The following is a 26509-nucleotide window of genomic DNA, read 5'->3' on the forward strand; positions in this document are numbered from 1 at the left end:
TACTTTTTAAACTAAATTTGACCTTTTCCCCTGCAGCTGAAATGCGCCCTCCCTGGTTCAACCTGAATGCTATGGCTGCACTGTACCACATTGCCCAGAGCCCCGCACCTACCCTCAAACCTGGACCCTGGTACGTGCATTCCTTCTTGGGTTTATCTACAAGGGTTTGCTAGTTAACTAACCTTAACTTGTTTACCAGCTGGGAAATTGTTTAGTTGTCATGTTGACACATGTGCTGACTAGCTATCAAGTTGTTTTACTTTCGTAGTCCGTAAACTGAGTGTTAAACTAGTTATTTTACGAGTCAGCTATGTATGAACTAGAATTGTTTTGTCAATAGTTCGACTTGTGTTTCTATTTGTTTAGGAGTAACATATTTGAAGACTTCCTTCAAAAATGCCTCAGCAAAGATGTAAAAGAGAGATTATCTTCTCAGGATCTCATTGAGGTAAGTGTGGTTTTAATCGCAAGGGCTTTTCCTTGCACATGTGGATTAACTTTGGTTCTATGTAAGGACCACATTCTGCTTTTGTGCATCAACGAGCTGTGATTAGCAAAATGTGCGATTCCTTAACTATAAACACAACTTGTGACTGCATTGGATGGAATCAACAGGACGCTGATTGAGGTGTGTTGACTACCGATGGGAAGCAAGAAGAAGCTGATGCCTGAAACGTCAGCTTTTTGCTTCCCATGGTGGTTCGCATACCTCAGTCAATGTCCTATTGATTCCATCCCCTATTCTACCTATTTGCCTACGCAGATCGACACTAGCCTTCACCAGCAAGACTAGTTGTTCATTCTTCATTGGGCCCACATTGCACATACGAGCTTCTCGGCAAATCTTAGAGTGTTTTCCTTCATAAATGCTTTAGGCTGGTTCCTTGTGACTAATATAATTGCAATATTATTACCTACACCAGGCGTTTGAGCATCATACATTTTGCATATTCCTGTTCTTCACCTGTGTGCATGGGGGAGCGATTGAATTACGTTCCAATTTGTAAATGGATACCACATCCGTGATTTGCCTCAGATTTTGCCCCCAAAACTTGGTTAAAAACCTTGACTTCGCTCCTCCAGTTCCCTGCTTTCCTTCCTGAAAGTCCCTGTAGTATCCGTCTTGTTTACCCCATGTAACCCGTCCCATCCCTCTGTAGGAACAATTTTAGTCACAGGAAACTATAATTCAATACAAGTCTGAAGACCACGATGGTTCACGAGCGGTATTTGACGATGTAGATTGTTTCAGAAGTCAAGGATGAGACAATGTGATAATTTTTGACCAAGTTATAAAAATGATCAACATGATGTGGTATGAGTGAAAGGTTATTAGCTGCAAAATGTCGAAAACCTGGTTTCGTTCAACAACTTAAAAAATTTGACCTTTGCATAACCTTTAAAGGTCACAAAACAATGTTGTGGACATTAAAATAAGGAAGCAGGATACGTGCTATAGCTTAATGGAGTTAGTTCGTCGAAGAAGGTTGAAAACCCGGTTCGATTCCCACAACTTTGAAAATTTGACCTTTGTGGCCTTTAAAGGTCAAAGGTCAAGGATTATGACCTTTGATGCAAAACTTCCTCTGGAACATTCCAGGAACAATATAACGTCATATAGGCTATATGGCATTTTGCACTCCTCGGATTATCCATACTTTGATTAAATCAGCATAAAAACAAACTTGAAGGGGGCGCCACGGGCAAGGTGTTCGATAGAGCAAAATGGTTTCAAAACTTTAGGTGGGGAATGACCTCAAGATTATGCATAAAAAATATTGTCATCCGAGCTCTCAAAAGTTTGGGCGGTCGTATGATTTTTTTATGTCAAAATTCGAAATTTTCTAAGTTTGTGATCTTGTGACCTTGACCTTGGGACGAAAATGAAAAATCGAGCTCCGTGGGGCTATGCAGGTGCCATTGGGCTTACCAAATACCGAAACCTCTGCCAGATTTGACAAATCCCTTGGAGAAGATGGATTTTTATGTCAAAATTCGAAATTTTCTAACTTTGTGACCTTGTGACCTTGACCTTGGGACGAAAATGAAAAATCGAGCTCCGTGGGGCTATGCAGGTGCCATTGGGCGAACCAAATACCGAAACCCCTGTCAGATTCAACAAACCCCCGACGAGAAGATGCAAATTGAAATCGGCTACCCCCTAAAAACACATGTTTTTTGGGCGTGACTCCGCCCATAATGGGCGCACCACGCCCATTCTCAGGAAAACACAACTCGATCATGATATAAACCTCCCACCACAATTTCATCAGGATCGGATCAAAACCCACAGAGCAATGCTCGAGACAGGCAGACAGACAGACAGACACACAACAATAATGAATATAGTGGTCACTTATTTTTTTCGTGAAAATATTTTTTTGTGAACCAACAAGCTGTAATTTATTGAAGAAAACAAAAGACACTCCTGTGCACAGAAGGAAGGCTTCAACTCTCAACGATGTTGCAAGCTGAAGACTTAAGACTACATTGAATATTGAGTACATATACGAGGTCTGTCTAAAAAGTAACGGGACTGACTTCACAGAAAATTTTTTCCCAAAAATATATTGAAATCACAGCTTGTCCCCTTCAAAATAGTTTCCCTCCAGTGTCACACACTTGTCCATCCTCTTCTTCCATGCTTTGATGCACCCCGGAAAGCTTCTTCTGGAATCCTCTGGAGCTCCATCATCACGGCCCTTTTGATGGCCTCCACATCAGGAAATCGGGTCCCCTTGATCACCCCCTTGAGCTTGGGGAACAGGAAAAAAAACCACAAGGGGCCAAGTCTGGTGAATACGGGGGTTGCTCCAGGGTTGGCACGTTCCTCTCCGCCAGAAACTGTCAGATGCTCAGGGCAGTGTGAGCAGGGGCGTTGTCATGGTGGAGCACCCAGGCGTTGTTCTCCCACAGATCCTTCCTCTTATCCCGGACTGATCTCATGAGGTGCCGGAGGATCTCCTTGTACACGTATTGATTCACTGTTTGACCCTGTGGTAGAAACTCGAAGTGGACGATGCCCTTGATGTCAAAAAACGCGATGAGCATCACATTGACATTCGACTTCGACTTCGACATCCTTGCTTTCTTTGGTCTTGGTGATGCCGGACTTTTCCACTGACGACTCTGCCGTTTGGTCTCAGGATCATATTCGAATATCCACGATTCATTGCCAATCATGACTCTCCCGAGCAGGTCTGGATCGTCCTCGAAGCGCTCAATAATTTCTTGACAGACAGTGACTCTTTGCTGTTCTGGTCCTCGGACAACAGCTTGGGGACCATCTTTGCACACACCTTGCGCATTTCGATATTTTCAGTGATGATGCTCCAAACGGTGTCCTTGTTGATGGAAAGTTCCTCAGCAATCATCTGGACCATGAGTCGACGATCTGTTCACATAATCTGCTTCACACGCTCGATGTTTTCCGCCGTTCTGCTTGTTGAACGTCTTCCAGACCGTGGATAGTCTTCAACCTCCTCCCGTCCCTCTTTGAACCTCTTGTGCCATTCAAATGCATGTGTATGTGACATCGTTTCTTCCCGTAGACTTGCTGTCCAGCATTGCCAAGGATTCGGATGGTGTTTTGCCAAGCTTTGCAAGAGACTTAAGATTGCCTCTCTGCTCACGACTCGTAGCGCAACAACTCAGACGAGACAACGTGTAAAGCACAACCTGTAAAATATCACCCAATGAATGCAGTCAACCATCACCAATCATATATATTGTGACGTTCACAGGACTTGAACAGTCCCGCTAACGTAGAATGAGCCGAAACGATGGAGGCGGTTTATTTATTTACAACCCAAAGATGGCGGTTCTAATCGCTCTTCCGCAAACGGGACGAGGAAGGTGGCACGAGTCGCTTTTCACTGAGTTGATAACGTTTATTTCTCTAACCAGAAATAACAAGACTCTGCAAGAAGAGGGATCCGGGGCGATTCGACGGGATGGTGGTGTGGGTTCGGGCGTGGGGAAAACACAAACAGTTCACAAACCTTGTGAACAGAAAATTTCACAAACCTTGTGAAAACACAAACAGAAAACACAAACAGGAAAACAATGGATATACAAATCTCAAACGCTCTAAGGCGCCAGGTACACACACACCCGCACGCACGCACGCACGCACGCACGCACGCACGCACGCACGCACGCACGCACGCACGCACGCACGCACGCACGCACGCACACACACACACACACACACACACACACACACACACACACACACACACACAACGTAGCTGGTCCTGGTGGTAAGGCTGGCCTGTGGTGTAAACGCAACAGTCCCTGGATTGGCGTCGGACGAGCTGGCGTTGCGCTCGTCAGGGGCAGGAGACACCGTGGTGCTGTCGACCTCCTGGTGTCGGCCCAAGACCGCTCACAGCCGCCAGGGAGCCAGTTCTGGCGCCAAGTTGCGAGCAGGAGAGGGAGGCAGGTCCGCCCGCCGTTTGACCCCGTGCTCCGAGCCAGCAGAACCCCAGAGCCAACCTAGGTGAGGCGTGAGGCACGAGACACGATCAAATCCAGGATCGAATCAGCCCAACAAACAGCACGCTCCCAGCACAACAGCCTCCACCAAAACGGTTTTTCTGTACTGATCTTCTTCCTCCTCACCTTTTCCCCGAACAGAGCCTTTTTATCCTCGAGTCCTCGTCACTTCCAATCGAGCCGTTTATTGGCCCTCCGCCGTCGCCTTCCGCCAATCGTGATCACGGGGCGGAGCCATCCGCAGCACTGTCCTGTGACGTCACGGCAAGCCTCCAGGGAATACTAAAAGGGGTTTACGCAGACACACTTACCCTATCCCGTATCCCTATCTAATTACGTGACAATTATCATTTCCCCCTTGAAGAAATGGACATTTACTAGACAACTTATCACCACTGAATTGCTACTTATTACATCAAGATCCTGGTACACTCGAACAGCATGGCATACCTAATTAAACATCCTAATTACCCTTTGAATGCATACCCCCCCTCAAACGTAACACTGCCCCCTCCTCTGGTACCGCAGCTCCTGCAAGGTATATCACAGGCGCTACCGTACCAGCCTTAACACTTACTGACTCACACCTATTTAACCTAACAAAATAAAGTAGGAGGGGCAATGGGTAGCGAGTCGCAGCTAACTTACCTATCCTGCTTAATGTACTACCCCCTTACGGCCTTATCCTCGCCTAAACAATCATTCATTTTTTTTTATTATTATTTTTTTTTATTTTATCACATGAGAGTACTGAGCGAAGTTGCACTCCATCCTCTGGATCATCGCTCTTGCCCAACACTCTTCCAGTGATCTGGGGAGGGGAAACAAAAGGTTCCACAAAAACACAACACTTATACTTTACATTCCTACTCTAAGCCTTAATGACACTATTCACGGAATATTTACACTTGACCGTGTCCCCCAGTGGATGCTAATAGACCCAGCGTTACCTGGGGAGCCAATTTTCAAATTTGCTTGCCCCAAAATTATGCGGACATCATGCCCTTGCTGCACATGTCAAGTTGTGCGAGATCGAGTGGGACTCGCACATCTTCACAACACTCACACCATTGTCATCATCACATTTCTAGGTCATGGTCCCCATTTTAATGATGCAGGCTGAATCCCGTCATGGCCGTGGGGTGGGTTCCCACAAGATGATGGGGGCATCTCAGGTGCAACCATGCCCACAGGTAAACTTTAGTCCAACCCGGACGTTTCTCCGCCCCGCTCCCTTTGATTCCCACCCCCCTGGTAGCCATCAGCTCTAACCCCGTACAACACACTGGAAGGGGTCTCACTAGCTCCTCTGGCCTTCCTGGGTCACCAAGGTCCTACCCACCTTGGTCGCCCAACCGGACCCTCTCCCAGTTGCCTCCAGACACTGTCACCATTAGCCACCAGGGGTGAATCTCCTTGAAGGGGGTCGCAATTCCCGCTCACCGTGAGCTTCAGCAATCCCTGCGGACAAGCACATCATCCCCACCCACAAAACCCACATGACTCCCCCACCCCATTGGCCTTACATGTGACACCTGCATTTCTAACACTTCACCGACCATGACCTTCCCTGTTACCACACCATGTCCAATAAAAAATCAACGTGTGCACCATACATTTCACTTCTTAACTTGAAACAACTCACACAGCACTTTTCCTCACCCGATCCACGCACCAGCCATTGGACAGCCACTTGTGCCCGCTTTGTTACCAATTACCCACTGTCCCTATTGTCACTCTAAAACCCAGCAGAACTTACAAACCCATGCCAATTTTCCCACAATTCATTTTTTTCACCAAAGGAGGCACTTTGCCAAAATCTCAGCAGCCGAGCATGGCCCTATATGCTCAGCCCGATCTAGTCTCCCCGACCCCCAACAGTGATTTCCGGACTCGACCAAGGTAAGGGCATCTCGGATAGACCTGGTGGTTCAGCAGGAGGATTCATCCTCTCCGGGCTTGAAAGTCTATTGGAGGGTCTCTCCATCGCTGGGTACCGGCAATATCGTTGCATGTGTCCTCTTCGCCCGCACCGGAAACAACTCCCCAGAAAAGGCCCCCGTGGGTATCGGTGTAATGTCTCTTCCGGTTCCGGACCCCCTCGGCCATAATCAAATTGTTCTATTGGCTGGGCTGGACCCCGCCGCTTTGGCGCACCAACTACCGAATTACCCCTTATCAAACTTGACAGTTTCTGGCAAATTTCTTGTAACATTTGGGTGATGCCAATTTCTCCCAGCCCCCCTCCTTGATCCTGAATCTCCGCCTGTCGGACCATCACCGATGGCCTCTCTGGCACCCGACCCGGCCGCCTCCATGAGGCCAGCCTGGCTGCGCACTCAGCCGCTCGGTGAACGGTGGGTGGATCCTGTAGCTCCACTAGCGCTCGGACCTCAGGGTCAGGAAGAGCAGCTAAAAATTTCTCTAGTGCCAGTCTGTTCCACGCCTCCACTGTAAGGTCCCGATACGCGATCCTGACTGATTGGTAAATGTCCTGTGCCAGCTCCTGCACTGTCTCACCCGGCTTTAATCTGCGGTGCTGGAGCTGGGCCCGCACCAGATCACAGTTCGCTGCGAACCCAAACCGACGGCTCAACGCCTCAAAAATGTGGGAGCTGGTCAACATCCCCTCTGCGATCACGTTTAACACATCTGCGGCTGGTCCCCGCAACGTTGCCACCAAATTCCCTGTACGTTCCCGCTCATTCCACCCGTTTAGTCGGGAAATACACTGAAATTGCGTCAGAAAAGCTTCAAGGCTCCCTGACCCGTCAAAATTTACCAGGGGATCACTTTTACGGTGGCCCGCTTCTCATTTTCTCCCTTGTCCGAATCCAGCCGAGGGATCAAACACCCTTGTGGCTGCGTATCCAATTTCGGAGCCCACTGTGGCCAAAGATGTTTTGTGGTGAGGGTCTCATGGGTCAATTTTGCCTCCTGTTCCAAACGTTGAATGGATCGATTCACCTCTTCCCGCAGGATCTTCTGGGCCCGCACAACCTCCTCCAAGGCTCCGTCGCGAGTTTGTAGCTGCTCCTCAACCAACCCGGACACTCTACTTAGAAAAGACGGCTCTACCAGGCCTTTATCCAAGACTTCATCTTGGCTCATAATTTTATCTTGTTCGTCCAAACGAGCCTCCAATGCTTTTACCTCCTCCGCCAAATTCATCCCTTGCTTCCTCAGCTCTCCCCACTCTTCTACTTGCAGCTGCATACGAGCATCCACACAGGCACGATGACGTTCCAGGCTTTCATCCACTTTATCAACCCGAATGTTCGTTGCATCAATTTTATCTACCAATTTTTTCCGTATATTTTCCCCCTCCAATGTAATTTCTACCTTTGTTTCCTCCAATCTATCCTCGAATTTACTTTGTATTTCTCCCAATTTAACATCCACACACTCCTGCATCTCAGTTTTCATTTTCTCCATCTTTTCCCCCCAATTCATCCCTCATTAAATCAATCCTTGCACCCAACTGTGCCCCCATTACCCCCAATTGATCTGTCATTTCTGCCCCCTGTGCCGTCATTTCTGCCATTTGTGCCCCCTGTGCTGTCATTTTTGCCCCCTGTGCTGTAATTGCACTCATTAAACGTTCCAACATTGTCCAGATCGTCATCGCGCCGGTTTCCGGGGCTGCCGGCTCCGTTACGGGCGATGAAGCACGGTCCACGCTCGGAATGGGGGAGGTTCCAATCCTACCCCCGTCTCTCCCTTCTTCCCCCGACTCGCTGCCAGACACGTGGCCTTCCTCCTCAAACATCTGCACATCCGCCATGGTGCAGAAGTCCCGTTTGCCGCCAATTAATTTTAATTTGAAAAATCCCGCCAAAATTTTCCCGCGCTCGCGCGCTTTTCTGTAGTAATTTTATATTCCAATTCGTGGCGAGATTTTAATCTTGGTATATTCTCCCGATACCAAATATAATTTTGAGGGGTTTCAACATCCCACTTCTGACACCAATGTGACGTTCACGGGACTTGAACAGTCCCGCCAACGTAGAATGAGCCGAAACGATGGAGGCGGTTTATTTATTTACAACCCAAAGATGGCGGTTCTAATCGCTCTTCCGCAAACGGGACGAGGAAGGTGGCACGAGTCGCTTTTCACTGAGTTGATAACGTTTATTTCTCTAACCAGAAATAACAAGACTCTGCAAGAAGAGGGATTCGGGGCGATTCCACGGGATGGTGGTGTGGGTTCGGGCGTGGGGAAAACACAAACAGTTCCAATGGATATACAAATCTCAAACCCTCCAAGGCGCCAGGTACACACACACACACACACACACACACGCACACACACACACACACACACACACACACACACACACACACACACACACACACACACACACACACACACACACACACACACACACACACACACACACACACACACACACACACACACACACACACACACACACACAACGTAGCTGGTCAGGCTGGCCCATGGTGTAAACGCAACAGTCCCTGGATTGGCGTCGGACGAGCTGGCGTTGCGCTCGTCAGGGGCAGGAGACACCGTGGTGCTGTCGACCTCCTGGTGTCGGCCCAAGACCGCTCACAGCCGCCAGGGAGCCAGTTCTGGCGCCAAGTTGCGAGCAGGAGAGGGAGGCAGGTCCGCCCGCCGTTCGACCCCGTGCTCCGAGCCAGCAGAACCCCAGAGCCAACCTAGGTGAGGCGTGAGGCACGAGGCACAGCAAGGCCACGAGACACGATCAAATCCAGGATCGAATCAGCCCAACAAACAGCACGCTCCCAGCACAACAGCCTCCACCAAAACGGTTTTTCTGTACCGATCTTCTTCCTCCTCACCTTTTCCCCGAACAGAGCCTTTTTATCCTCGAGTCCTCGTCACTTCCAATCGAGCAGTTTATTGGCCCTCCGCCGTCGCCTTCCGCCAATCGTGATCACGGGGCGGAGCCATCCGCAGCACTGTCCTGTGACGTCACGGCAAGCCTCCAGGGAATACTAAAAGGGGTTTACGCAGACACACTTACCCTATCCCGTATCCCTTTCTAATTACGTGACAATTATCATTTCCCCCTTGAAGAAATGGACATTTACTAGACAACTTATCACCACTGAATTGCTACTTATTACATCAAGATCCTGGTACACTCTAACAGCATGGCATACCTAATTAAACATCCTAATTACCCTTTGAATGCATACCCCCCTCAACCGTAACAATATATATATATATATATATATATATATATATATATATATATATATATATATATATATATATATATATATATATATATATATATATATATATATATATATATATATATATATATATATATGACGCAACCTGTTCATTCAAGTTGTGTAAGTGGAACACACAGCAGGCTCAGTCCTGTTACTTTTTAGACGGACCTCATATACAGTTTTACCATGGTATCAGCCAACTTTGTGGACTTCAAATTTGCTACATAGAGGGGTTTTGGTTTGTTTTGTAGTTTGTTTACAGCCTCGGAAAGGGGTATGGGGAGGAGAAGATAGGAGAGAGTCATGTTTTTCCCTGCTGACTAAGATGGTCACTGGATAGATAAAGTTTTATAAGGTTGTTTACAACTAAATCAAATAAATGGATATACATATATTCTCCTCTTTACGAGCATTCTCAGCATGTATATTTATTAAATTATTTCTGAAAAGCACTAAACAAAGTTAATTTTGCATTTTTACATTATTATAGATTCAATTAATAATTCAGTTTCCACAGATCCCTGCTTTGTTCACACAGAACAACCGAAGGGTTTGGTCTGTACGGACAAACCTACTGAAAATCTAAATTTGGTGTTTGGCTAGCAACAGGCTCGTTTCCACCGCGTCACCTAGACTTGTGCTTTGTGGTGGGTTAACACCCTAACAAGTGGATGTAACCGCTGGGGGGCCACCACCTCCCCATGCCTACAGAGTTGGGGTGCCCAGGCGATTTTGGAAGGAAAGAACCCTGTGCACACTGAACATATACATCCAATAGGCAATTGCCTTTTTCAATTATACTAATCAGATTTAATTTGAACAAGCCGCTCAAATTCTTTTTCCCCTAAAGTTTTAAAGGTATCTCTATGATTCCACATCTCTTCATGATAATCATCCATTTAATCTGCTTTTGGTTCTTTTGCAACAATTGTTGAATTATTTCAAAAGGGGTTTTGTCAGTCCCAAAGGCACGAGTGTCTGTACTTTCATATTTTCCATAATATTCCACTTGCACGGTGTCTTGACTCTATTTTATACTCGGTTCTTCATTTTCTGGGTTTTCTGGATCTTCAGAATCTTCAGGGTTACCATAGATGCTCAGAGATGGTTGGTCCAGGTAAACTTCATGTGCTACCATCGTTACTGTGGCAAATTTTCTCACAAACACACCGATCATTACTTTTATGCACGCTATGATGACAACAATAGCTACGAATATCATAAATCCAACGAACAATATGTGGAGTATCCATACTCCCCATCCACCAAACATCTTTTCCAACCATGACCCGAAGTTCCATCCATTATTATAATCATGATATTTGGCACCTTCTACTTTAATTTTCCCAGCGAGATCGTCAATTTCTTCTGAGTTATCGGGGATATAGGTACAACATTCTGACCCTATTACTGCACATATGCCTCCCTGTGCAGCCAATAGGACATCAAGGGCAATACGATTCTGCATAGCTACTGTCCGTATGGCAACCATTTCAGCATTTACTTTGGTAAAACTCTCAGCAATTTCATTCGCAAGTTTCTCTAAAGAAGCTGCCAAGTTAATGGTTTCTTTAGCAGCTTTCACACCACCATAAAAGGTAAAGGCTATCATGAAAAATCGTTCAGTTTCTGAAATATATCTCTCTTGTTTATTCTGTGACATGAAAGGTGATTGGTCAAGAATACGAATTTTGGGTATTACATATCCTAAATAACAAGATCCCGTCCACCCAGCTGGTAACCATGAACATGTCCTATGCCCACATATGAAATATGTACCGTTTAATAGTGCCTGTGGTTCCATGAAATTATTTATTCGTATGCTTATATTTATCCTTGTTCCACTAATTCATCCCCCAATGATTACCTTTTCTTCCCCATCTTCGGCATAATATTGGCATGTTGAGCTATCCAAGTAAGGCCTATTTCCTTTTCTACTTACTAAGCAAACTGATCACCTCATTACTTATCACCTCAAAATGTGGTGGGTATTTCTCCAATCCTTCCCCCTAAGATAGTGAGGCAAAATCTGTCCTATATCAGGGAGTGTCGTCGTCCCTTTCCCTTGTATATAGAAAGTTATGTTTCACCTGATACTTAGGATAGTACCAGTGCCAATAGTCAGAACATTTGTATCCCCCCTTTTCCCAGTTACTTGTTATCTCTTGTACTCTCGCCTTTTCTTCCCCTACTTTCCCTTCTATTCTAGATAGGACTGGGCTAGCCTGTCTATGATCCAGGTACCCACATATATCTTCCCCTGAAAATGGAACTGCTGAGAGGGGCAGTCCATGCTCTGATGAGTGGGGGAGCTGTGAGCAAACCCAACACTTGCTCTTGTTAATACTTTTAGCATATTGTAAAAATATTGCAAAAAGGTGTTCAGTGGATGTCCAGTTATCCCTTCATGTAACGCTATGCCTCGTTTCAGGCGTACAATGTCTACGTTCCATCCATCCTGTTTCACATGGGGTGCATAATTATATGGAAGGGTCAAATAACTGTTTGCCCCATGTACAACTTTCTCATGCAATTGGTCTCTGCTTATCTTCTTCTGCCCTGTTTCCAGTCATAATCCTTTCTTTGTTTCCCTTGCTCTTGACCTACCAAACATTCTGCTCTCTATGGCATTCCCATAATGCCCTCTCTGTCTGTTATTGTCCATATTATCACAATTATGCATGTGCTAATCAAAAGCATTGCTACACATGTCATGAACCCCTGGTAACGTTCTTCCCACTTGCAGATTTCCTTTCTCTTCTTTACAACTTCCTGTATGCTCTTTTGCAGTGAGATGCGTGAGTCCATGATTGCTTACCTTCGCACTTGACAACTGTGTTGGTGACCAATAATACCTGGTGGGGTCCGGTGCAACGTGCCTTCAGTGCGTTTTTTCGTTTGAACACCTTCATGTACACCCAGTCGCCAGGCTGGATGCCGTATTGTTCCTCCGCAGCTGGATCTGGTGGCGTTTGTTTAACCTGCGAGTGGAATTCTTTCACAACCTTTGTGAAGGCAACACAAAAGTTAATCATTGTTTCATCCATCATGTGTATGTCCATCTGTTTCAGGGTTAATGGAGCAGTTAATGGGACTCGCATCGGTCTCCCCATCAATATTTCATGTGGGAACAATCCTCTGCGCCTGTTTACCGTTGACCTCATTGACATCAGTGCCAGAGGAATAGCCTCTGGCCATTTCAAACCCGTTTCATCACATATTTTGGCAAGTTTGTTCTTATCCCTCTAGAGCACCAGGGGTTATTTTTTTGTTCACCCAGAACATTTCATGGGCTCTAGAGGGTTAAGTATGCCATTCTGGCATTATACTTGCCCCCGCTGACTCGGGATGGTATGGACAGTGGAAGCGTTGTTTGATTTGCAAAGCTCTGCAGCATTCCTTAGTAATATCCGATGTAAAATGTGATCCTTTATCACTGGATATTTTGTAAGGTATCCCATACCTGCAAATGTACTCTTTGAGCAAAATCTTTGCCACCGTCCTTGCATCACATGTTCTGCATGGATATGCCTCAATCCATTTGGTGAACATATCGATTACTACCAAAATGTAGTAGTCGGTACAGTATTTTGGCATGGTTACAAAGTCAATTTGAATATGGCCGAAAGGACCCCAAGGTAGAGGATGAGCTCCTTCTGGTTGTTTAAACACTTTACCAACATTATGGTGTTGACAATACATACAGCTTCGACAAAAATTTTCTGCCACAGCTGCAAATCCTGGTGTGCGCCATGATCGTAGCACCTCCTTCTGCATCCCCCGTTTGCTCGTGTGGTCACTTCCGTGAGCCAAACGAGCAAGCCATGGTAAAAGCGCCTTCAGGGAAACCACCTTACCTTCTTTTGAGACCCAAAGTTTTGTTTCTGTGTTATAACAGAAACCTATTTTCTCCCACTTGGCTCTTTCACCTGCCTCAGTTGCCTCCTGTAGTGCTGCAATGTCGTCAGTTGTCAGCGACTCTTCCTCATTTTTCTCCTTGACGAGCATATTTGCTATTTGTTGTGATTTTGCTGCTTGTTTTGCTGCTAAATCAGCGAAAGCATTTCCTTTTGAGACCATATCTCTTTGTTTTGTATGTGCTTGGCATTTCACTATCGCTATTTGTTTCGGTCAGTGAATCGCTTCTAACAGTTCTGCTATCACTTGACCATTTTTGACTGGTGTACCTTTCGGTGTTATCATCATCACACCATTTTAAAGCCTCTTTCCCTGAGCAGGGGTTAGCTTTTTGCAGGCTCCAATCATGGTTCCCTTTCTTGTGGCAATGTGTGTTGTTTTTTTTTTTTTTCCAGCCGAATGCCCATCCTGACGCCAACCCTTTAATCCCCTTCGACAGGCAGGGATAATTACCAGTATACTGGTGTTCATTTCGCCAACCTCGGAAGGATGACAGGCTGAGCCAACCCCCCTGATGTTAATTCAGTGGCCAGCGGGGCTCAAACTCAGGATCCTGATGATCCCAAGCCACCACCCTAACCACAAATCCAACACCAGGCATCATGCCTTGCAATGTTATAGACCCCCTTATTTTCCAAAGTGCTGATACATCGTGTGCCACCCCATACACATATTGGGAATCTACTTATATTGTTATACTTCTATCCTTGGCTAGATTGCATGCTGTAATTGGCGCACACAGTTCTGCCTGTTGTGCAGAATAATGTCGAGGTAGCTTATCACTTTCCAATATGTCACTTTCAGAGCACACTGCATATCCTGATAGTAATGACCCGTCTGCTGCTTTTGTCGATGAGCCATCCACAAAGACTATCATGTCAAGGTTTTGCAGCAGGATGTCCTTTAAATCTGTCTGGGAAGTCGCAGTTTTCGTCATTACTTCCTTGCAGTTATGTTCCTCTCTATCATCAGCGATTGGCATTAAGGTCGCTATGTTCACTGTTGGACATCTTTCGATTACCACATTCTTTGCTTGAATTAACACAGTCATATGTCATTGCTCTTACTGCTGATAGGTGTTGTGTTTTTGCTTTTCGCAATACAGCACTTGCACAGTGTGGTACTCGCAGTACTAAAGGTGATGTCATCACAATCTGAGTTGTTTTTTATACAGCGTATGAGCTAGCAGCTCGCAAACATGGTGAAAATCCTTGCGCCACAGGGTCTAGTTTCGTGCTGTAATATGCTAATGGACGCATTTTGTAACCGTCCTGCTGTGTTAGTACTGCTTGTGCAAATGCATCTCTCTTATAAGTATATAAATAAAACGTCTTGTCATAATTAGGTAAACCTAAGGCTGGTGTCATTGTCAGAGCTGTTTTAACCAAGCCAAAGTTTTCTTCTGCCTATGGTGTCCACTCCATCGGCTCGGTGCTTTGTCAAACATAATGTCTAGCAGTGGTCTAACCAGTACTGCATAGTCAGGTACCCATTGTCTACGATACCCAGCCACCCCCAAGAAACGTCTCATTTCTTTCTTTGTTCTTGGTTTCGGAACGTTCAGAATAGCCTGCACCCTGTCATTTGATAATCTTCTCGAGGTTCCACTCAATACATGCCCAAGGTATGTTACCTGGGTTTCGCACAGTTGTAATTTGGCCTTTGGTACTTTATGACCTTTGGTAGCTAGTGCTTTTAAAAGGGTAAAGGTGTCTTTTTGCAATTATCTTCTGATGTTGAGCAAATCAGCAAATCATCCACATACTGTACCAAGGTAGATCCTTCAGTAAGCACGTCATTCAAATCCGTGTGGAGTGCTCGCGAGAATAATGTATGGCTATCCGCAAAGCCCTGTGGCAACATCATCCAAGTGTACTGTACCCCTTCATAGGTAAAAGCAAACAGGTTCTGCGAATCCTCATGGATTGGCATCGAGAAGAACGCACCACTCAGGTCAATTGTGGTGTGACACACTGTATTGGATGGGATTGATGACAATATAGTCACTGGGTTTGGTACCACAGGATGGATTGACACTATGCATTTGTTAACCGCCCTCAGGTCCTGTACAAATCGCCACGTCTGCTTACCCGGCTTGTTTACAGGCAAGATTGGTGTATTGCACTCACTGACAATCTCTCTAATTGCCCCCTGCTCGAGTAGTGCTGCGATCACCGGAGCGATTACTTTTCTGGCCTCTTCACGTAAAGGGTACTGTTTGACACTGTTTGACAATTAATGTAACATGCGGCATTATATTCATGGATTGGTGCATCAAATCGCATTGTTGTTGTGTAAATTCTACCTCCAACCCAATCCCCTCCTTACCAATCCAAAGATCAGTGGTTGCGATATTGAATTCCATACCGAGCGCATTCTGTACTTCATTTGCATAATTCACATCCCTCCTGAAACATCACAGTATGCTGTGCAGTGTAGGGGTTCAATCCATTCTGCCATATTTTCCCCTATGTTTTCATCGTGAGGCTCTAACCAATGTTTTATATCTGGAATTGTTTTTAACTCTGCCATATTTATCTCTCGGACATTTCCTCCACGTACTCGCCACCAATACAAGGTGTGTTGTATTGGTGGTCTTGCATCATCATCAGAGTCTTCTGCCAGACTCGCACGTGGAGTTGTTGGTACTTCCGCTTTTCTTTGGTATCGCGAGCAGTCATCTGAATCCCACTGATCATCTTCTTCTCGTTTTTCTTTTCACAGTTTTCTTTTATAATCTTCCATCATCAACATTTGCAAATTTTCCACTTTTAATAGTTTCTGTTTTTTGCCACCACTTTGAAGCAATGTTTCGCTGCTGCGAGCATCTGAGCTGGCGGTTCACTTTCCTATCCGATTTTGACAAGCTTTATTTGTTTCGACTGATGGCAGCAGTCCTTCTCCAAACAAGTTGGTTAACTGCTCGTCTGGTATTGCAGCCATGCTCATTCCTGAATGCTGAATAAAAACTTGTCGCAATCTATTTATGAATTCTTCCAGCTCTTCATCTTTTCTCTGTTTGCAGCCTTGTGTCTTTCCCCAATTTACCTCAGGCGGGCTTATAGCCGTTCTTAAATGAATAAGTAATTGCTGTACTCGGGCATTATAAGCTCTCTCTCAGTTTCTCCTGCCAGTACAGCATCCGGACACGTGGCTAATTCTTTTGTCTTCCGCCATATCTTTACCGGCAATACTGTTGTCATCAATCCAATCACATCGTCGTGAGTAGCTTTGTTTGAATAAATGTAATACAGTATTTGTTCCACGAATCCTTCTGGATTATCATCATAATCTTTCATTTGCATCTTCATGGCTTGTAAATCGCTCTGGTTCCACGCACGATGAATTAAATAATTTTGATGTTGATTTGTTACTGGGTTTAACATCCTTTGTTCAATCATTGGACATGCTCTTTCAAGTTCCATCTCGGCTGGCTCATTGTCTTCAATTATTTTACACATTTCCATCGCTTTTGTCTTGTACGGGTTCCCGGTGGCCTTAAAGTTCGCATTTGTTTTTGTACCTCCTCTCTCACTCTTGTCTACTACTGGTGCTGTCATTTGAATATTTGCTCCCCATGCTCCGTGTGGAGGGAGGGGTGCTATCGCCGGCAACATCTTCTGTACTTCTTTAAGGGTAGCTTGTGCGTTTTTCAAATTCCCCTTTTTACTCGTGCTCTTCACTTATTCTTCTCTTTTAAGGCTCTCTTCAGCCCATCTGCCAAAGATTTTCCAGTCGACTAGTTTTCGAGTCGTTCTGTCTTTTTCTTTCTCGATTAGTTATCTTCTTAAGTTTTCGATTCTATCTCGATTAAATGTCCCTCCTTCAGGAAAACTAAATTTTTGTTTATCGGTCCACTCTGCCCATATCTTTAAATCCTTTGCAGAGCTCGACCCGTAGGTTTTGTTCATGTACTCGGCATTTGACCCCGAGGCGGGCACATCCTTGTCCACTCCCTTTTGTTGTCAATTTCCCAGAACTGTACGAAATCGCTTCGAGCACTCATCAGCGCTCCTTTCTTTGCAGCGATTTCTTTCCTTATGCCTATCCGCCCTCTCGATTCGGCGATTCTTATCCGATACGCAGTACCTCTACTCTGTTTTACTACAACTTGACAAACTCGTCTACGCAACGCTTATGCCCTCCACCTTGTGACATGAAGGCGTTTTTATTAAAACATATCAAGATGTTATCCTGTCTTCCAATACACAGTATATTTAGGCTGTTTACCCAACTTGACAAACTCGTCTGCGCAACGTCTCTGGTCCTCCACCTCTTGACACTTAGACGCTTTTATCAAAGCATACCAAGATGTTATCCTGTCTTAAAGAAATATTTTCTTATTCCTTTTAATTAGCCTTAAAATAAAAACTTTAAATGTCTTTTATTTTGCTCAACAAACAGCTATATATATATATATATATATATATATATATATATATATATATATATATATATATATATATATATATATATATATTTATATATATATATTTATATATATATATTTATATATATATATTTATATATATATATTTATATATATATATTTATATATATATATATTTATATATATATATATATATATATATATATATATATATATATATATATATATATATATATATATATATATATATATATATATTTATATATATATATATATTTATATATATATATTTATTTATATATATATATATATATATTTATATATATATATATATATATATTTATATATATATATTTATATATATATATATCCTTTCGTTTTTAATTCTGGTTCGGGACTGCGCAACCTCCGCGAAGAGGTGGGTAGTCTGCCTGGTATAAACAGCTCATTTCTCCAGCAGAGGCCTCTTACTTTCGCCGGTGTTTGCTGACTACGAGACAGAGGCCCCTTCCTCTTCTCGGATGTAGGCTGTAGATCCGATCCTCATCGCCAAATCTGTAGGAGCAATTTTAGTCACAGATAACTATAATTCAATACAAACTGTTTATTGAATACAACAAAAGACACTCCTGTGCACAGAAGGAAGGCTTCAACTCTTGATGTTGCGAGCTGAAGACTTAAGACTGCATAGAATATTGAGTATATATATACAGGGTGAGTCAGAAGTAGCGCCCCATTTCTGTCAATTGATTGTTTGTTTGTCATTTGTATTACAGTGTACAAGAAGGTATAAATAAATGAATGACGTGTTTATCTAACCATTTATTCAAGAAAAAATTATTACAGAACTGTACCAAGCTGTTCTACTTGCAATTTTCAAAGTGCCCTCCCTCGTGATCGATGCACAATTGCAGCCGAGCAGGCACAGAGCGGCACACACGTCTGCAGAGTTCGATATCAATTTCCTCAAACTTTGCAGTGATTTGAGCCTTCAATTCCTGAATGGTACGAGGCTTTTCACGATAAACAAGGTCTTTCATGAGCCCCCAAAGAAAGAAATCTGGAGGTGTAAGGCTGGGGAGCGTGCCGGCCACTCGATCGGACCGCGGCGGCCTATCCACTTTCTGGGAAAGTTTTCATCAAGCCACTGACAAACATAACGTCCATAATGAGGGGAGCTCCATCATTCTGGAAATAAAAGTCCTGATCTTTTACCCTGGGCCAAAAGAAGGTTTGCAGTATGTCCAGGTAAATTTCTGCAGTGACAGATCCCTCAAAGAAAAAGGGTCCAATTATCCCTAATGGAGATATGGCTGCCCAAACTGTCACTCCAGGTAAATTTACCTCCTTCTCAACTGTCACTCTTGGGTTATTTGCAGCCCAGTCGACACAATTGTCTGTTAATTGTGTCATTAAGCTTAAAACTTGTCTCATCTGACCACCAGATGTTGTCTAGCATTGTGTCCTCTTCGTGAAGTTTAGCTAAGAACTCTTCGCAAAATTGAAGACGGCGGTCGTCATCTCCATCATGAAGGGCATGCAGTAAGCGTGGAATGTAAGGTTTCCATTTTTTCTGGTGAAGGATATGGATAGCACTAGATTGGCTCACTTCCAACTCTTCAGTTGACTTCTCAGAGTTGACTTTTGAGGACTTCGTTCCAGTCTTCTGATGGCTTCTTCAGCCTTAGCTACATTCGTTGCCGTTTTCGGACGACCGGACTTCTTTGCAGTGGCTACCGACCCTGTTGCTTCAAATTTCTCGACAATCAATCGTATGTTTCTTCCCTGAGGTGGGTTAATATCGAATTCCTGTGACAAACGGCGTGCCGCCATCGTTGGTTGTTCATTACATTTGTGGGAATGTTTCACGGCCGCAATGCGTTGATTCATTGAAAGGTAATTCATGGTTCAATTTGGTGCAAATTCAGTAACTTTCCAAACTCTCAGCAATAACCTGCAAAACAAAATCAAAAAAAAAAATTGAAAAATTAATAATCTGCAAGACTTATTAAGAACAACATGACTTCCCAGAAAGAATCTGACAGCCGAAAAAACTGAAATTGGGTGCTACTTTTGACTCACCCTGTATTTATATACAGTTTTTTTTACCATGGTAACAGATGGAACTTTGTGGACTTCAAATTTGCTACATAGATGGGTTTTGGTTTGTTATGTAGTTTGTTTACAGCCTCTGGAAGGGGTGTGGGGGGAGAAGAAAGGAGAGAGTCATGTTTTGCCCTGCTGACTAAGATGGTCACCGGATAGATAAAGTTTTACAAGGTTGTTTACGACAAAATCAGAGAAATGTGTGTATTCTGCTCTTTACTCGCTTTCTCAGCATGTATATTTATTAAATTGTTTCTTAAAACACTAAACTAAGTTAATTTTGCATTTTTACATTATTATAAATTCAATTAATAATTCAGCTTCCACAGATCTCCACATGTCTATTCCCCACTGTTTTGTGCTTCCCTTTCCCGTCCCTCTTGCCTCCTGCTCCCCTTGTTTTACATACTGTGTGTTGGCTCTTATACGAGCATTGACATTATATATATATATATATATATGTATATATATATATTTTTTTTATTTTAAAGTTGTTTTTTTTGTGTCTGTTATCTTATTTAATTTAAACGTTTCCCAGTCAAGTATGCATTGGACATCCATGAAGATTGCAAATTAAATTGATCGTTGTAAACGTTGATATACGATTGTAGTTAAGTGATCATGTCTAATATTCCATAGAACCTAATCCCTGTACGATTAAAATGATTTGATTTTAAATGTGCTGTGAAATGTTCTCCAAATTAAATCCATTGACCGATTGTAATGTGGTAACCCAGGATGATAACTTGCTTAATTTATTTTATTGGTTTTTATAATGTTGAAGGCTCGTCGTGTATCTCGTACATATATCGCACACAGGACAAGGACATTAGTAGATGATGAACAAATTAACAAAGTTTGCGGTATTTGAACTTGGGATCATATCATCATGAGGAATGTGCTCATGTGGGAACAACAAACAAAAACTCACAGGAAATCCACACAATTGCCTGGATGCTAATGTGTTAAGTTGTAACTATGGTAGGTGCTGACAAGGTTCAGAGCACTTCCAAATATAATGATTGTTAATGTGTGTCCTGGTTTTCAGCATGAATTTGTTCAACTCTTCAATCCAGACCAAATCATTCTGGACCTTCTTGCTCATGCAAAGCAGGCAGCACAAAACCTGGAGAATATAGAATTCCGCCGACTGCAGAAGCTGTACTTGCTTGATTCGCCACTTCATGACATTGCAGTGGAGGAGGAAGAAGTTGATGAGCTGGGGGTGGAGGCAGGGTTTGATGAGCTGGGTGAGGAAGCGGAGATTGTTGAGCCGGTGAAAGAGGTGGAGATTGTTGAGCCGGTGGAAGAGGCAGGGATTGATGAGCGGGTGGAAGAGGCGAGGATTGATGAGCTGGTGGAGGAGGTGAGAATTGATGAGCTGGTGGAGGGGGCGAGGATTGATGAGCAGGTGGATGAGGTGAGGATTGATGAGCTGGTGGAAGAGGGGAGGATTGATTGGCCGGTGGAAGAGGCGAGGATTGATGAGCCGGTGGAAGAGGCGAAGATTGATGAGCCGGTGGAAGAGGCGAGGATTGATGAGCCGGTGGAAGAGGCGAGGATTGATGAGCCGGTGGAAGAGGCGAGGATTGATGAGCCGGTGGAAGAGGCGAGGATTGATGAGCCGGTGGAAGAGGCGAGGATTGATGAGCCGGTGGAAGAGGCGAGGATTGATGAGCCGGTGGAAGAGGCGAGGATTGATGAGCCGGTGGAAGAGGCGAGGATTGATGAGCCGGTGGAGGAGGCGAGGATTGATAACCTGGGAGGGAACGCGAGGATTGAGGACCTAATGGAGGAGGAGGTGAGGATTGAGGAGGTGGGAATTAATGACCTGGTGGAGGAGACTATCAAGGGTAAAGGCATTGGATTGAGAGAACAAAACATTATGGATGGTCATGAAACAAAGAAAGAAGCAGAGATGATGGACGAGTGCAGACCTGAAGTGAAGTCCATTAACAATGATGAACGAAAAAAAATTGTCCCATTCCAAGAAGAGCAACCAGCAGAAGATCAAAATAAATATGGAAAAAACATGAATGCTGACAAACATCCACAGGTAAATTATTTTATATGAATTCCTTTTATTCACTTGTTCTCTGATACATGCTCATCTTTTTTTTTTCTTTGACATCCAATTTACCATATAATTATTTATTTTATGATTCCTCCGTTCAGCTCAAGCGAGAAAATGAAACTTTATTTTTTAACACCAAAGTCTGTTTACAATTTTGGAATGTGGCCTTTATTTTGCTTTGCTTTGCTTAGGTGAGGGAAGGATCACATGGCAAGGTAAAGCCAGGCTTTAATCCAGTTTTGCTAAGAAGAACGAGAGATGGTACAATGATTCGCAAGGTAAGTATAAATTGTGTTCACCTATTCATCTTGTGTTCACAGGATGGCCGAGAGGTACACACAATCTCCTCTCAGCTGTCTCGCCTGGGTTTGAATCCCGACCCAGCTATAAAGTGTCATCCTGGTGTTTCACAGGCAGGATGATGCATCAATGTGTGTGTGCCGTCCCTCGGATGGACGTTAAACGGGAGTCCCCTCTGCCAGCATTCGTTGGTGGACGTTAAAGATCCCATGGTGTCCTTCGTGAAGAGTTACCAAGTTATCCCCATCACTGAACAAATTACAAATTCCTGCCTTAACCAGCAGAGGGAATTGCATTAGCGGCACAGCCACGCCATTAACCAATGATGTTAACCCGCAGCCTTGTGCTGCATATGAACGAAGAAGACCTATTCATCTTGCTATATGATCCGATTAACTTAAGAGAAGTAGGTTTAATTCAATCCTCCAGATCCTTTGTACCTCTGTAGTCTCTTTCCTAGATGTCTTTACACAAGCTATTCTGGCCCCACCCCGTTTACTCCACACCACTTTGCTGTCACTTTTCAGAACCAAGCCGGTGTATCTGGCCAACGAGGGAGCCGAGGGGTTGGAGTAACTATGGGGCGGACAAAGTCTCAAGAAGGTCTAGCCTCAACAGCCCCTCACCCTGTACTTGTGACAGTTGGACGGTGCAATCGAAGAGAATGCCCACCAAGTGGCAGGAAAGATTCAGAAGTAAGTACTTGAGTCGAAGCTTTGCAGGCAAAGCTGAATCAAAATCTACACTTGTAGGAAGGTTGTTTTTTGTTTGGATTTTCTTTTTTTGTATGCATTGTCTAGGCTCATATAAGAGCTGACACACGTAACATACAACAAAGGAAGCAAGAGACAAAAGGGTCGGACGAGGAAAGCACAAAACAGTAGGGAGCAGTGACATTGGGAGATCTGTGGAAAGGAGAAGGATGGGATGGGGTACACAGGGTAAACAAGATGTACACTACAGGGAGTTTCAGGAAGGAAAGCAGGGAATTTGACTGAGGCAGGTTTGGGGTGGATTAACATAGGTAGAAAAGATCATGATTTTGAATGGGGCAAGATAAGAGATAGTGGTGAACAGCTGTTTTGAAGACCTGGAGGGAAGAGTGGGATTGAAGAGAGTGTTGGAGTTTGTTCCAGAGGTGGCAAAAAAACAGGAATTAAAGGGTGAAGGTGAGCAGTGATTCTTCATTTTGGAAGTTCAACGAGAAGGGAGTTGCTGGTGGACCTTAAGCGCCCTGTTATGTGGAAATGTGTGGGGGACATATCGTAGAGCAGGAGGGGTGAGGCCGGAGAGGAGACAGTAGAAGACAGAAAGACCAGAAACCTGCCTGCAGTGAGAGAATGAGAGACCAAAAGACTCAGCTTCATCGTGGGAGATACCAATGATCCTAAAAGTCTTGGTTTCCACAGTGTGAAGTCGAGCTAGGTGTGAGGCAGGAGCACCAGCCCAAAGGGGAGAGCAGTACTCCATCAGGCTGCAGATAAAAGCTTTGTATGTGGTCAGGAGCTCAGGTGTGTCAAGGAAGGACTTTGCATGACGATGGATGCCCAGTTGGCGACTGACTTTGGAGACCAGCTTGGAAATATGGCTTTCCCAGGAAAGACCATGGCAGATAGTGAGACCCAGAAGCTTGAATGAAAGGACTTCTTCAAGAGGATTGTTGAAAAAGCAGATTTGGGGGGGGTCCAGATGGTCTTTTTGGAGAGACATAGTGTGAGATTTTTTTTTTTGAATTTTGAGAGTGTGAGATTTGTCAGGATTGAAAGACATGTTCCAAGTGTTGGATCAGGTTGTGATTTTTATCCAGATCTGCAGAGAGTGAAGAAGCTGCTGCTTGCCGATCTGAAGGATGACAGATGGTACAGCAGAGGGTGGAGTCATCAGCAAAGAGATAAAGAGGATTTTCCAGAGCGTCGGAGAGATCATTGATGAAAACTAGAAAAAACACAGTACCAAGAACAGTGCCTTGAGGAACTCCAGCCTGGACAAGAACAGGGGATGAGAGAACTCCATTAAGGGCCACACGTTGACGATGACAGAAGAGGAAGTCTGTGAGCCAAGAGTGGAGATTGCCTTGAATACCATTGGAAGAGAGTTTGGTGAGCAGGGCAGGGTGCCAGACTGTATCAAAAGCTCGCATTATGTCTCGGGAGATGGCTCTGATTTCATGTCTGGCATTGACGATCTCCATCCATTGTTGAGAGAGCAGAAGCAACATGAGTAGATGATAAATGGGGTTTCTGGGACACCCACTCAAATGAATGGGGGAAAAGGGAAAAACTTTCTGACTGAAGCCCCAAAAGCCCATAAAAGGAGACTGATTTTCTCCCCACCTATCCCCTTCTCTCCCATACAAGCAAATGTAAAATTGAGACTATGAAAGATTGAGACTGACTGATTGAAGTGCTTCTTCCCTTTTTATATTTTCATTTCACTCAAAGAGCGAACCAACGAATATTTGCCCATGTTCTACTTTACGGAATAACTTCATTTTCTTAGAACTTCATTTCCATCGAGTATATTCACAATGAATAACTTGGAACTTGGTTCTTGGTATAAGTGTCTTTGTTGAGCAGAAATGAAATGATAAACTTCTCTTAATGCTCTTATTTGACCACCTCCTGAGCCACATATCATTTTGAGATTGTAGTAAATTGTTTTTGCATTGTTCACTTGATAACCATCAAAGTTTTCAGTCCATTCAAGGATATTTTTTTTCTTTACATCCTCCAACTAATTTGTAATTAAATCTATCCGCTTATTTGTTTTTTCTACTTTTACCCCGGTTATTTCTTCAATAAGACTTATTTGATATTTCTCACTTTCTTTATGTTTCCCATTTAAATACCAAGGCTGTTTGCATCTCCACTCTTTGGTTTGGTTATTGCTTGGTTCTATCACTTATAAATCAGTAAAAAGATGGCGGTAGCCTGTTAATATTCCCAACCCAATATCTTAACACTTAAACTTATAACCATAAGGGAGACTATTGAGTCCATTCGCTAAAATATATATTTTATCATCAAAAGCTCCTAATGCTTTCTTATTTATCTCTTCTGTTTATATAACTAATTGATGTTTATAACTTCTTATTGTATTCATTTTTCTGTACTCTTCCTTCTTTAAGGTTAAACAGTTGTAATAATGTTTAAAGTTTATTGTTTCCTTGATTATATTTTTCTTTATTCACTTTAGCTTCTTATCACACCTTTCAATGTTATTATTATCAATATACGTAAAAGCATAAGACTGATCTCAATCCTATAAATTCACTCATGACCTTCCCACCCAATTCATCTTTAAACTTACCAATAACCTTTTTATTCTTTGATGAAAACAACACATCACCTGACATAATTACTTGTATCATATATATATATATATATATATATATATATATATATATATATATATATATATATATATATATATATATAATCAATCATATCCTCATATACATCACTTGTCTTAATTTCTAATATAAAACTATCTGTATCCATATATAACAATGACACATTATCCTTGTACTTTGATTTTGAATTATTATCATAATAGTCATACATTAAAGACTTTGACAAGTCAAGAATTGTTGTTCCGATATAAATAGGTTTATCCATTTCAATACTCTCTTTCTTCAAATGAATAGCACAATTGTTCTCTGAAAACACCTCCACTCGTTCAAAACTTGGTCTATTAATTAACTTTGAAGCCTGTTTCCAAGATGTAGCAAGTCTTCTGTTTTGTTGATTTCCAACATTTTCCATAGTCTTTCCAAATACAGCATCATTCATTAATTTATAAAAGTCCTTCTCAAAATCTGTTTTTGCTTCTGTTCTCCTTTTTGTATTAAAATCAATATACTTCTTTAACCAATGACTTTGTTTAAATTTCAAAATCCGATGAATTTTCCTCTCTCAACCCAGCAGATAAATATTGTCTCAAGTTCAGATCAGGTCAGGTATGGGAGCATGTGCCAGAACAGCGCTTCGCTGCGT

General features: G+C 43.4%; 1 protein-coding gene across 2 annotated transcripts in view; it reads left to right on the plus strand.

Moving 5' to 3' along the window:
• The window catches only part of LOC147025740 (uncharacterized), a 94105-nt gene that overhangs the window by 49940 nt on the left and 17656 nt on the right, over positions 1 to 26509 (plus strand). For both annotated transcript variants that reach the window (XM_085880454.1, XM_085880455.1), the window contains 5 exons: positions 37 to 130; positions 367 to 448; positions 21189 to 22196; positions 22406 to 22492; positions 23042 to 23209. In XM_085880454.1, the coding sequence (XP_085736580.1) occupies positions 37 to 130; positions 367 to 448; positions 21189 to 22196; positions 22406 to 22492; positions 23042 to 23209 (1439 nt within the window). The remainder of the gene's footprint in view (positions 1 to 36; positions 131 to 366; positions 449 to 21188; positions 22197 to 22405; positions 22493 to 23041; positions 23210 to 26509) is intronic.

Source organism: Eptatretus burgeri, chromosome 5, assembly GCF_056783735.1.
Source record: "Eptatretus burgeri isolate ZD-2024b chromosome 5, Ebu_testis_v1, whole genome shotgun sequence".
NCBI classification, from domain to species: Eukaryota; Metazoa; Chordata; class Myxini; order Myxiniformes; family Myxinidae; genus Eptatretus; species Eptatretus burgeri.